The sequence below is a fragment of the Watersipora subatra genome, chromosome 3, assembly GCF_963576615.1.
Source record: "Watersipora subatra chromosome 3, tzWatSuba1.1, whole genome shotgun sequence".
Classification (NCBI taxonomy): Eukaryota; Metazoa; Bryozoa; class Gymnolaemata; order Cheilostomatida; family Watersiporidae; genus Watersipora; species Watersipora subatra.
The window spans coordinates 50,885,875-50,900,631 of record NC_088710.1 but is presented as its reverse complement, the minus strand read 5'-3'; the positions used below and the strand labels follow the sequence as shown (position 1 = coordinate 50,900,631).

Sequence of the window (14,757 nt, the reverse complement as noted above, 5' to 3'; positions counted from 1 at the left end):
ACTGCTCATAGAGTAATTTATAAATAAGTTATAACTGCTTTAAAATATAATACTTACTTTTTATAAGATGAAAACATTTCAACAAATGCTGCATTAATCACAATTACAATAATTTATCATACAAGAAGTTAGCTAATAAAATTGTGCCATACAAAAGTACAAATATCATGAACAAAACAGATTGATAAAATAATTCCCAATTTCACAACAGGAAGAGCAACAGCATGTGTGATAGATTTGATTTCTTCTCAGCATGCCAGACTCACAAGAAGTTTTTATGGAAAGAAATGAAAACTGCATCTAATATTTTTAGCCTAAGTAAGCTCAAGTTGTGAACTTACGGGTGTCGAGTCATGGTTTCATGTGAGCAAAGTTAAAATTCCAAATATGGCAATTCAAAATCAAAAAAAATATATGTAATCATGTCGTACAAGGTCACCCATCAGGGTGTCATTTAAAATAATAAGGCACATGTATACTAGGTTTCCATTTTTACATAGAACAATATGGGTAAATGAGACCAGCTCAAATAAGTTGTTTCTGTCTTGTGAACCCACAAAATTTGAGTTCGCAGTTTCAAAGAGTCCAGCTCTCACAAACAGAGAAGCACAACTCCAACTGAGTTCTACTTCTAAAAACAGGCTGGGGCAACTCCAAATACGTGGGCTTTATACAAGTTGGAGCAACTCTAACTAGACAGTTCTACCAAGGAGGCATGACTCCTTCAGAAAATTTTATTAACGGATGCAATTTGAACAGCTGAAAGTGCCTCAAAATGTCTCATTCGCGCTTTAATGGCTATTGAAACAGGAAATGCTGGTACTTTTGGGGGCGGGTCCCATCAACATCGGTACTTGATTTTTGTGAGTAACTGACACCTGCAACAGAAAATGCAAACTTTGTCCATTGCGATGAGTACCACATAACTGAAGACCAAAAGTCAAGATGTTAACCAGTTAACAGAATAAAAATGTCTTTGGAAAATTCTAGAAAACAAGAACAAACCATTCGTTTGCTAATCCATTAGCATTCCAGCGATATTAAGTGCTCCAATTGTCAAGAACACTTTATACTAGCAAAATGTTGGTTACCCAAAATATATAAAAACTATATAGTGAGCATAACTTTGTACGATGAACTAAAATTATAAATTACAAAAAAATGATGTGAAAGATACTGCCTTCCAGACCAAATTCCAGACCAGGTTTACTTGCAACAAAATCCACATTACAGTTGTTTGGTATCAAAAGATTCACCATGTCTTACTCTGCTGTTTGCTAGGTGCAAAATATGTGGAAATGTGATTACAAGCTCTTAAAAGCTCAAAAACGAACAGTTAATCGCAGCCATCACGAAAACGCCATAGTTTGGAATCTCTTTATTTTGATGACGTACTCAAACATTGTGGTTATTGTTTTGACACATGATGTTCTCACGCGTGAAATTAAAGGCCAGTAAAAGGCTCAATATAAAACTTCTCTTAGCACTAATTTATGACAAACATTTCGGGTTTTATCGGATTGCCCGTATCAAATATAGATGCTCGCTACTTTACAGTTTCGTTTCGGCTTGGTCTAATCGTCTAGTCGTAATCTGATCATGTGACCCGTACTTCCTGCCAAATAGCGCGGATAATTTCTACAGCATCTTTCGACTATCACAGGTGACCAACAGACTTGCCATGTTTATCAGAGGATGATACGCACTTCTTTGAGCTAAGGTTAAAAAATTAAACAAGTTTTTTCGGTAGGTTTTGAGATATCAGTGCTAAAAGTGACAGCATTACATTGATGATGAAATAGACGCGTAAGGACAATAGACATGGTTTTATTGAATGTGTGAATTATATTTGTGAAAATATTCCGATGAATGAGGTTGCATGAAAGTGTAAACAGAAGCAATCATGTTCAATTACATCCCATTTGAGCCGTTTTGGAAATGGATTCTGACCTACGGCGTTTTCATGATGGCTGCGGTAACTGTTCGCTTTTGAGCTTTTGAGAGCTTGTAATCACATTTCCACATATTTTGCACTTACAACACAGCAGAGTAAGACATGGTGAATACTTTGGTACCAAATAACTGTAATGTGAATTTTGTTGCAAGTCAACCTTTAAGGAATTCGGTTCATATTTCAACTGAATATAAGAGCTTTTCTGCTTGGTACAAGAGCTAAATTTTTGGTACAAAAGCTATGTTATTGCATGAAATGCAATGTTATTGCTTGTAAGAACTATGCTATTGCTTGCAAAGGCCGTGTTACAGCGCATAAAGGTTATTTTACCGTGCAAGGGGGCTGCATCCAGGGTTCTCCATCAATCTGCATGGGCAGTCGTTTTCGAGTTCTGATGACAACGCTAGAGCACTGGGCAAGACGTTTGCAGTTACTCCTTAGACCAGTCTTCACTGCCCCCATGTGTATGCAGTTCTCCATACCAATCACTTCTATTAGTTTATCTCCAATATCTGTATCACAATCTTCATGTATGTTTCCTTGTTGATTATATATGACATAATAGCAGTTTATATACATGTAAGTACAGTCAATCCATGGTGTAAGATCACCTCAACGTATGAATTTATTGTCATACAAACTATTGGCTGAGTTTTGACTCAACATCTGAAGTCATTTCAAGCGTACAACATTCAACATTTCTCAAAACAGTTTAGTAAATCAGTATATGAGTAGTTTTCTTTGAATTATTCTTCGATCAATATTTAGTGTGTTTCATAGCTTTCTTTATTAGTTTAAAAAATTCTAAAACCAAAGAAGATTAATGCGAGTGGTAGGTGTAGTTAAAAAAGGAAGAAGGCGCTGGTCTTAGAAATGAAGCGAGAAGTCACATGCTTGAATCAATTCTTTAAAATTTCTGAAACAGTCGCATAGTCGTTGTGAATTTGAAAGTGAAAGAAAAAGCCTGAAACTAGTGACAGTAGAGAAGCTAGCAGAGATAATTAAATATAAAATACACAAGTAATGGATATCCTATATAAAATACACATGTAATGGATATCCTATATAAAATACATATGTAATGGATATCCTATATAAAATACACATGTAATGGATATCCTATATAAAATACACATGTAATGGATATCCTATATAAAATACACATGTAATGGATATCCTATATAAAATACACATGTAATGGATATCCTATATAAAATGCACATGTAATGGATATCCTATATAAAATACACATGTAATGGATATCCTATATAAAATGCACATGTAATGGATATCCTATATAAAATACACATGTAATGGATATCTATATATGCTATCCTATATAAACACAAACAAAACATAAACTAAGTTCTAGTAATTTAAAGTTATTGTAAGTTGAGTTAGACTGGGTCCTTAAGCTTAGTATCACCTCTACTTACACACCTCTACCTATACAACTCAATCTACACACCTCAGTCTACACACCTCTAGGTACATACCTTTACTTACACCCCTCTACCTACATACCTACAATCCTCTACCTACACACTCCCACTTAACACCAAGCCTGAACTTTTTTATTCTGGTCTTTAACGTAAAGAAGAAAAGGCAATACAAACCTCTTCTTTTATTAGTCCAGTTTCTTACATATAGTTTTGTATTTTCTATAGTTTTATATAACAAGCTGTTATAGCGCTATATATAACTACCTGAAATATACTGTGTATCGTTTAGTTCTTGACGGTGAAACAAATTAAATAAAACACTGTTTTCATATAAGAATTATAGCTTTAATATATGATGATTTTGACATACAAAAAAAGTCTAACAGTGAATAAACTTTGTATGATGATGTATGAGAATTGTATAAGAATGACACTTTGCATGTCACCGATTTTATGTATATAAGGGACTATCATTACATTCTACTAGGTCAATGTTTCTGACTGTCTGATATTTTAAATCGTGTAAATTAATACCAATAGTATATATGCCAAACAAGAAACAATAAAAAGAATCTAGTACACCTTTACACAAATATCAGTTGTTGCACTTTGTTTATAAGTATATGCTCAATACACATATAAATAGTTATGATATGTACAAAGGTAAAGCATACTATGTCAGCATATATCAAATGTTTTTTTGCATACACAGCTGTACCTATACAAATAAGTCGGATGGTATACTATAGGGTAGAGATTGGCAAACATTGAACACATAAGTCCGCTACTACGTTGCATATATACATGTAAGTATATTACTGAATGCCCGGCGTTGGACGAATAATAAAATAGTTACCTAATGAATTTGATTAACTTACCTGGAAAGTCACGTCTTTACTAAAACAATACTCATGTTTTAGACCAGTTTAACAATCGTTGCATTAAATGGCCAACAGTGCTAGTTATTAACCCCAAACAAGCGCTTTTAGTGTGAGTATCTTAACCAATGTAATGGCTATTTGCCTAATGAATACATTGTAATGTTTGTAGCTTAATGGCTAAATTCGTCGCCTCCAAATGTGGAAACCCCGAGATCAAATCCAGTGCCCTGCAGATTTTTCATTGCCAGATTATAATAGCTATAACTGGACACAGGGTTTAACAAAAAGACAAACACTGAGATTTATATATACATATATATTTAGTACATCACACCAAATGTTTTGTTATGTTCAAATGCTTGTCTTGTACACTTTATACACTGTATATTTACACATATTATGTAAGCGTACTATGTGCACTGGCAGACCATATCTGCAAACGCCTTTCTCTGTTCCCAACCATGTCTATGGGCAGATGTCATATTATGTACACAGGCACGCATTGAACACTTATATGTATAGACATACCTTGAACTGCGTAGCTAAGATCATTTCCTGTTGTGCCATTGATGCTGTACTCACTGTCACCAAAACGATTTTTTCGTCGTGGTTGAGAATTTTCTCCCCAAAGATTGGATCCAGCGTGAGCGCTTGGGATGTTGAGGAGACAAATTCCTTCGAGTCGGGGACCCTTTGCCATGTCCAGCGCTACACCATCACACTAACAAAGAAGATATCTTGTATAATATGCATGAAGAGTGTACAGTACAGTGCTATGGTAGTGTACGATGCTTAGAACAGCCACAACACTGGAAAGTCATTGTATCCCGTATTAACCTAAGTTCCGTGAACCATTTATATGCGTATTGCGAGTATAATTGTAACCAAAGCACAACATATGATATACATGTATGTTTAAAAGTGTCCTAGACTCTGTTCATCGTTTCTTGTTTGGTAAGTATGTAGTGCTATCACTTTATATAGTCAAAAATAATAAATAACCAAAAATATTGACCTGGTAGTGTGTAACAATAATTACTTACATTTTACTCTTATAATTTCTCATACAGCTGAGCCTTTAAACTTAGTTGTTATTTTTATTTAATTTAGAATTTTTTTTATAAATTTGCAGCTTTAGTAAACAGTATTAGTATTATTAACACTAATATAAAATTGTAATATAAGTTTTATCACTATTTGTGTTAGTATATTTCAAGCATTACAAATCATTTACATTATCAACAAAACCAACTAACAGCTAACCAATTTTTTGTAGGATGAGTTTGTATGCATATTTTTAAACTCTCTTACACATACTTTCTAATCTCTCAGCCAGTTCTTCTATTACACAACCCCCTAATTCAAAGACTTACCATAACATCAATGTTCTCATGTAGGTTTCGACAGGAAGCAGCAAATGTTTCAGATGCACAAAATTCCAGATACCAAAGTTTGTTTCTCATTCTGCTACTAAACTTCTCTGGATGTTTTTCTCTCATTGCATGGAATCTGTGTGCTACTTGAGCATCCTGATAAATACATGATCCTGGTAAATACATGATCCTGATAAATACATGAACCTGATAAATACATGATCCTGATAAATACATGATCCTGATGAATACATGATCCTGATAAATACATAATTCTGATAAATACATGATCCTGATAAATACATAATCCTGATGAATACATGATCATGATAAATACGTTTTTTTGATAAATATATGATCCTAATAAATATATGATCTTGACAAGTACATCATACTGGCAAATATGTACATTATCCTGATAAGTGCATCATCCTGACAAATATATGCTCCTCATACACACCATACATACACACGTGGGCAATTAGCCATACACCATCTAAAATTCACTGGACTATTATTTTATACTTTGTTCATTCTGATAAATACATACATACATGAATATTTTTCCACGTTACATGTAACATCTACTTATCATACAGAATGTGAAATCAGACTGTTTTACTACAGCGAGACTATCTATTGCTGAACTAAATATTGCTTTAATGATATTCTCCTCAACTCAGCTTGTTGATCATCTAACTATCACATAAAAATTTTAGTTAAATATTATTTTAAAATACAAGTAATATTATATATATATATATTATATAATACAATATTAATTACATACATTATTTTTATAATACATTAAGTGATTGCACTTACTTATTTTATGTTATACTATTTTAGTAGATGCTTAGAATAAAAGCAATGATAAACTGTGTATGACTATCTGTTGTATTGTCATTGGCATGTTAGTTGTTCTTGCCAAAAAATAGTTTAAACAGTTTGACGATGTAATTAGTATGTTATTAACTAAACAAGGAAGCTTCAATTATTTTTACAGACTCTAACCAATTCAAAACATAACAGAAACAAACCTTGTCATCTACAAAACCTGCTAGTTACTAGACCAGAAGACAACAGACATGCCAAACAACAAAGCTATTTAATGATGGACCTGCGAGACAAGCAAACTGCCAAAAAATGAATCTGTCAGCTAAAGGACTGTTTAGACAATTTACTTGCTTGACAATGTACCTGCCAGCCAATGTATCTGTCAGACAAAATACCTGTCAGGCAATGTATCTGTCAGTCAATGTGCCTTTCAGACAATATACCTGTCAGGCAATGTACCTTTCAGACAAGGCGATTGTCAGATACCAACATGGACTTGTCAGAAATAGATGCTAAATGCATATCTCTCTAGATCTACAGTTTTGGCGCTTAACAATTTATTATAGCCGTACTATGAGAGAGATCATCAAAGAAAATTTACTTATAAGTTTGCTGTAAAGTAATAACCAATGTGAAGTGATTGTAGATAAATGGCTGGCTGCCATCATAGTTTCTAAATGATAGTCTGAAAGTTATCATGCAGTCAATAGCAAACATTATCGAAGATAAATGAAATGAAAGTATTGTAATGGAAAATCAGAACAGCAAGTGATGTATAACGCGGCCTGCATGGCTGAAACTTACGACTCCGATGCTGAAGTAGTTATTGACGATGTTACACGGTACAGGGTCGCCTTCCTCCATTGCGTCACGGTCGCCACTAAACTCTATCTGCCAGCGGTCGAGCATCACTGTGTGGCCTTGACTTACTCTCTTTAAGATCTTTATGATATTCTCACCTTCATAGCCACCACCCCACCTAAGGCAGCGGGCTAAATCATTGCCTGTTCCTAAAGGCAGTACGACTACTGGCGGTCTTTTGATCGTGCCAAGCTTGTCTGTGTAAGAAATATGAATATGTAATAAACAGTAGTTTTTAAAGAGTTTTATTGTGGCATGGTATCAGGGATCCAAACTTATTTTTAATGATAACCTTTCAATGTGCATAAAAATGTTTTTAATCTTTGGACATTAGTTCACTATGTTGATTACAGAATTCTTTGTGACAAACCTCGTAATAAGAGTAGCCTTGAATTTACTAATTCAGGTTGGCAACCTGTATTAGTGTATATGCAAAGGTGTATAGCAAACTCAGTTAAAAACAATAGGCTACTCTTGATACGCTATTTTATGGATCTTGTTGTAGAATTAAATAGAAAACATATTATTATATGATTATATATAATTAATAATATAATCATATATATTATATATCAGAATATATATTATATAATAATTAAATATATATAACATATATATTATATAATAATATATATTATTATAATTAATAATATAATAATATATTATTATAATTAATAATATAATAATATATATTATACATCAGAATATATATTATATAATAAGTAAATATATATTATAGTAAATATTATGTATTATTATGTGTTATATATTATACATATTGTATATATTATATCATATATTATTATATTAGATTATTATTATTATTATAACATTGTTGTTGTTACAGATAACAAATGAGTTAATTATATAGCAGACTTGTTTTTTGAAGTGAACATTTTTCTTTCTACGATCTATAGCCTATTAGCCTACTCGAAAGCTATGATAGAACTGCAATGAAAGACTCACCCATAGCATCTAACAGCCAGCCAACGGTTCCATCTCCTCCAGCCACCATTATCCTGCAGCTGACATCAAGAAACTGCTTCAAACCGTGCGCAGGTTCTCCTTCCTGTATCATGTTGAAAACTTGTCGTGGATTCAGTAAGTATTGGAATTTACGAAGTAGACGAGATCCTTGCTTGCCCCCGCTTTTTGGGTTAATAAAAACAACGAGTGGGACTATGGTGTCAGGCTGTAGTATTTGGAGAGAGCAGTTCATACCAGCCATTGATACTGTTGAGTTTTGACGAGAAAGCCTGCCATGTCGGTCAAGGACAGTTGGGCTGATGCAAGTTGGCGGAACAATATGTTCTTTTAGCACTCCAAGGTCACATACAAGAGTATATGATTGGCAGCAGTCCGAGTGCAACTACAATATTCAGATGATGAGAAAACAACTTCTAAAAAACTACCCAGCTTTATGCTTTTGTCTAAATTTCCCAGATAAAAATAATTAAATACTAAATGTTTATTCTTGATTGTGTAACAAAGCTCAGCCAACGTTAGTCATTATACAAAAAACAGGTGTTCTGCCCCAAACTATGAACCGTTCTCATTGATAAAAAGGTATGCCGTATACAATTTTATATGTATATATTTTATTTTGTATGTTTCTCCTTGTTGAGATACAGTTGAACCTTGACTAACAATCACTCTCATGAAAAAATTATTTTAAATTTTCCATAACATGTAAGCAGATAGTTGACTCTATAACGTAGTTTTCAATACAGTTTTGTAAGTCATCACACATATACACAGCTTTCCTTACCATAGTTTAGTTCTACAATGTTGAATATTATTAAACAGGGCTCCTTATCTTTCTTTTATAGTAAAATCAGGCGCCCCGAGAAGGCTAGTGTAGGTGGTAGTTATGATAGAACATTAAAAAAGATGGTCTCCTTAAAATGATTGAAGGAATTCATACAAAAATGGTATAAATCAATTCTTTGAAAATCTACAAAGCTGTCCAGTAGTTATCGTTAGAAGGAAAGTCAAAGTGATGTAAAAAAATTACCTAAAATGAGTGAAAATGTCTGAACAAGTTAAATAAAGATCAAATTTTAAAACGTTAAATTTAAAAATATAAATAAATTATGTTGATTGAAAATATGCATAGTTCAAGTTAAACGAGCTCCATATTTTAATGGAATAACTGAAATACAGTGTATATGAAAACAGTTGCTTTAGCATATATCCAGTTTTATAGAAAAACAAATTAACTTCATATATTAAAGTGTATTTCAAGTATAAAGTAGAAAGTTGTACTAGGTTTGGCACAACAAATAATTTTACGTTGCATTTCTGTATTTTAAACTGAGTGCACCTAAAAGATGTTAAGTTTTCTGCCTTAGCTTTAGTACCAACATGCGATTTCACTTTTTTTGCCTGCCGCAGGGACTGCTTGTTTAATCAGAACTTTACAGAATTAGCAAGTATATATTGATCCAACTGCCACATTACTATTCGTAATAGTATTTCATAGTTAATAAGGCAAAAAATTAAAAACAGCATCAATCTGATCAAAAAAGGCACCCAATATAATTTTTATTGATTTTAAAATAAAACACAATAGATGACAGCTGCCAAAAAACAATGAAATGAACTGAACTTTAAAAGCAAATCATTTATTTGAATGGCCCATTCCTACAGTCTGTGAACAGAGTTTATTGTTATTCTATACTGCATGTTAGCGGTTTAGTGTTCGTTATCAGTTCAGTGTACGTTATCAGTTTGGTGTGCATTATCAGCTTAGTTTACGTTATCAGTTTAGTGTACGTTATCAGTTTAGTGTGCTTTGAGAGATTATCAGGTGTGTGATAAAGCATAGAGAATAAATAGCTTCACAATAATTCTGAAGTGCCAGAAGGCATCGATTAGCACAGGTGTTAGAGTGGTACAGTGCAAGCATAATGTCATGAGTTGGACTATCGTTGAAAGCAATATTTCATTCTAACCTTTAACTCTGACTTCGGACAAACGGACAGGCATTATTATTGTTATAGTAAAGGTTATTATTAGTTTTTCACTAGCAAAAGCTGAATACTGCTTCATATAGTAATACCGTAGTATAGTCATTTTACACTATAAATTGCTAGCTTATTTGACAGCCCACAAACCTATTATAACTATCCAATGACTACTGCAGAGAGTTACATATAGCATTAAAACAGACACAGTGTATAAAATATGTAAAAAAGCTACCTATATCACGTGTAAAGAAAAACTAAAGCAATAAATACTGAAATATTATTTTTATTGTTACTTCATCTTAGAGAAATATGAGTGACATAGACTCAAAGGTTGAGGGAGTGTTAGAGACACTTTGCATAACTTACTCCACTTTACACCAGGTGGCGCTTTGACTAATTCATCTTATAAATTTTTATTATTTTATAAACTTTCTATTTTTTAATTTTTATCTAACCTTCTCACCTTTGGTTACAGAATTATAATACTTTGAAAACTGTTAAAAGGCATATACATGTATGTACTAAATGTTACTTTGGAAGTAGAGTAAATGGTTTATCAGAATTTTACTCCGCAAATTGGAAGGTTTACATGTTAAAGCAAAATAAGCAGAGACTTGGCTGCACCTCTCACGTAATTTTAAACTAGTGTATCACACATTGATAAGCAAAGAGATTGAATAACTACATGTATTTTTCAAATTCTATTATGACCTGGTAGAGTAGGAGTATATCAAATGCTTCAAGACGGAAATAGAGATTTTAAATTAGTCTGTGACTTTATAAAAGCTTGCATGGCATAGCATACCACACTGCGTAATCATCTAACCGTCATCTAGTAGTCAGGCTAATTGATTCCATTATAACTCAGCATTTACCAAAAGAATACTCACATTCACCTGACACCATCTGCAGTGTGCTCCAGACATTCCGCTCTGTATGTTCTTTTTGCACTTGCCACACTTTCCAGCACAGTTGCCCTCTACCCAATGATGCAGCATTGGCTGTATGTAATAAACATTGAACTGTCTTACATTTCAAGGGTCTTACTAAGCTATGCTAGAGTAGACAACTCCAACAATGTATTCACATTACTCGCAGTACATGCAAACAAGAAGTGTGTCAATATTTATAGATGAGGTTAAAATGCGTGTGGGGGTAAAAAAAGCATATATAAAAGCTTGCTTGTGCTTATTCTTCATATTTAAATTTAATAATGAGACTAATTGCGTCTCACAATGATACAGCTGGATGCTAGACAGAGAGCATATAAACATAATGTGGATCTGTTTTGTATTGGCTAAGCCATAGATATATTAAACCCTAGATTGACGAATAGCTATCATTACAATGGAGCAAAAGTGAGGCATATAATTGGCTGTTGTTTTCACAATGTCGCAGTGATGTGCATCACGGCATCAGAGCCTTCAATTGAGCAATGAGTTTAGTAGTGAAAGCATGCTTGTCATACTAGTTTTTGAGCCATAAACGTAACAATAAGACCAAATTCTTAGTGAAATGTCATCAGAGAAAACTACAACACCCAGGTGTATCCTGAATTGCCCATAACAAGACAGAACTTCAACTCAAAACAAGAAGTTTTCAACAATATCATAAGCTATCTATGCCAATTAAAGATGCCAAGCGGAAAGCTGCTAGTGGAAAACTATAGGAAAACCTTCATCATTGGTTTTAAGTCAGGGGCTAAGTCTGTACATGGCATTGCTCAATATTTTTTCAGCAACTACCCTTACATCAACTACTTCCTAACCTTTAAGATCAACCAGGATCACATTGAGACTCCGTTTTCCACGATACGATCGAAGGGTGGCTATAACAATAACTCGAATATGCAGTGCTTTAGATCTGCACTTTGAGCACTAATCATAAAAGCAGATATCACACCAAGTCCCAATGCCAATTGTATTGATCTGGATGTGAGCAGGGCTGAAAAAACTGGCTAACTCCTGCTACATTCTCTGGCTAGAAAGAAGAAGGAAGAGACAAAAGCTGAGGAAGGTGCAGCTGAGGAGTTCAGTGATGAGGAATTTTTTCTAACTGAGATGTGATGACTGTATCAAGTTCTTGACCGATGTAGAAGTAGTGGGAAGTAGAAGTAGTGATGACATAACCCTAATCTCAGTTAAAAACGGAGGAGGATTTGTGACACCATTGATAGGCCGAATATGTATTGCTGCAGAAAAGTGCTTACGTTCACTCATGGAGAGCTATGGTATCCCACACAGAGTTTTTAAACAAGTAACATCACAGACAATTACATATGTCTTATTACATAACCTCAATCAAGGTTTTACATGCACAGTGCATGCCACCAATCTACTCAAAACTATAGTAAATCGCTATATTAAAATCAGAATACACTATGCCACTTCAAAGCAGGAATCTAGTTCAACCAACCTTAGACAAAAACTATCTCGTCTAGTTATTTTCAGTCATGTCTATAGGGTGTTTAATACAGTGGTCTAGCGTAACTGCTTCCAAATCTCACTTGATTCATTAGTTTGTTATTAGTTTAATTTCTATTTGGTCACTCTTTGTATTATCAATGATATAGAAGCTTCTAAATCATTGGTATTATCCATTACCATGTGTGTAAGATTCTTGCCTTTCTCATCCAATGTCAGTTTTACATATTTTCAATAAAATATGCAGTCTCAGATGAACAAACTATGGAATAATTGTGCAGGTTTTAGTATTAAATCAATAGGAATTCCTAGATCAGCTGATTCACTTTACACATCACCATGATGTTGCGTCATGCTATTTATAGGCCTCACTTATTTTGATTATTTGAATATCTAGGTTTTACTACCGGTATATCTATGGGCTAAGCATAACTAGACTAGTTTTCTACCAGAGTTCGGAGTACCAGAGGTTAATCAGCTAGCAATTAACATCACACTTCTCTGAAATTGGTTATTTTCAGCTTAAACCATTTAAGTTCTTTGTGTGATCAGGCTACGATTTGCTGATCTCAGATCTAAAAACTTGCGTTTTAAAAACGCAATATTTTATTTTCTATTTTAACACAAAAACTATAATACGCTATTTACGGAGTATCTTATTCTAATTCGTTCCTGTTACAAAAAAATTCTTTCAAAGTTGTCTTTCTCCGGCAATTCAAGCTAATTTTACACTTTTTTGTGGTTTTCAACAACGATTAGAGCCATAACATTCAACATCAAGAAAGATAACTTCTAAGAGTATAGAATATCATGAGCTCACAGTATGTTGAAAACACACAGTTGCCTATGACATGACATGCAGGTGCTATAATGGTAATAACGCTTGACTTATAGGATAATTGTACTCGATCACAACACAGAGACATACTTACCTCAGTTTTATTAACCTGCCTCTGTTTGAAATAAATTATATAAACTTATCCAGTGTTTGCTTGGCAAGTGAAGTGAGCAGCTAGTGAGCCTCACAAAAATAATAAAAGATGGGCGAGTGTAAAGCGCTAACAAGGTTATGTTATAAGTATCGGCAAATGCAAAAAACAAACATGAATGCTCCAGAAGTTTCTAAAGTGAATTGTGGATCTAGTCTCAACAGTTAGAATGAAATGCTGTTCTCTTCAATTCAAGCTGATGCATACTTCAGATATTACAGCCTTTGAGTTGAAGCACTCCTTTAAAATTACACAATAATTTAATAGCTTATTTCACCACCCAAAAACCTGCTACAACTATATAATAAATATTGTAGGTATTTACATGTAGCAATAAAATATACCAAGTATATAAATGTGTAAAAAACCAAATCACATGTAAAAAATAAACGGAGAAATAATTAATAGAATTTTTTTATTGTTACTTCATGAATGGAAACACAGAATCAGGGAAAGTGATAGATATACACTAGATAAACCTTAGACTAATATAGTTCATATATTCTGTAGAAAGCACTAGCCCTCAACCTATTGCGCTAGTCAAATATGCAATGACATCAGGTTTTATGTAAAGTTTGTACTAGTCAAGCCTGAGATAATAAGATTCACCAAAGAATTAAAACATCAACGAATCAAAACCAATTTTTTCCAAAAGGTTTCACTCAGTATTTCTACTTTAGCGAGTCTTAAACATGGTAAAAATACTAGTTCACTTACTGCAGATGTTTTTCTGGTTTTTGTGTATGTTGATATACAGGATGCTGGAGCACTGCCGGCACACCTCTCATGTACAGTATATTTACAAACTACAAAAGCAACAAAATGTTTATCAGGAGTTGCCTTCTCCAAACAAGACGACTTGTTTGGAGAAGGCAAACAAAGTGATTTGAATAGTTTAGATGATAACAATAATAGTAATGACCATAATAATAATTATTATTATGATTATTATAGTAATAATATAATATGATCATAATATAATATGATCATTATAGTGATAATAGTAATAATAATAAAGCTAACAGTAA

At 33.3% G+C, this 14,757-nt stretch overlaps 1 protein-coding gene across 1 annotated transcript in view; it reads right to left on the bottom strand.

Annotated features, from left to right (window-relative positions):
• LOC137392177 (diacylglycerol kinase beta-like) overlaps positions 1 to 14,757 on the bottom strand; it is a 29,724-nt gene continuing 14,967 nt past the window's right edge. Inside the window, exons 10-17 of the mRNA XM_068078816.1 lie at positions 14,447 to 14,535; positions 11,208 to 11,318; positions 8,315 to 8,717; positions 7,292 to 7,545; positions 5,651 to 5,806; positions 4,806 to 4,998; positions 2,285 to 2,466; positions 1 to 878 (exon numbers count right to left, since the gene is read on the bottom strand). Coding sequence (XP_067934917.1) covers positions 792 to 878; positions 2,285 to 2,466; positions 4,806 to 4,998; positions 5,651 to 5,806; positions 7,292 to 7,545; positions 8,315 to 8,717; positions 11,208 to 11,318; positions 14,447 to 14,535 — 1,475 coding nt within the window. The 3' untranslated portion in view covers positions 1 to 791. The remainder of the gene's footprint in view (positions 879 to 2,284; positions 2,467 to 4,805; positions 4,999 to 5,650; positions 5,807 to 7,291; positions 7,546 to 8,314; positions 8,718 to 11,207; positions 11,319 to 14,446; positions 14,536 to 14,757) is intronic.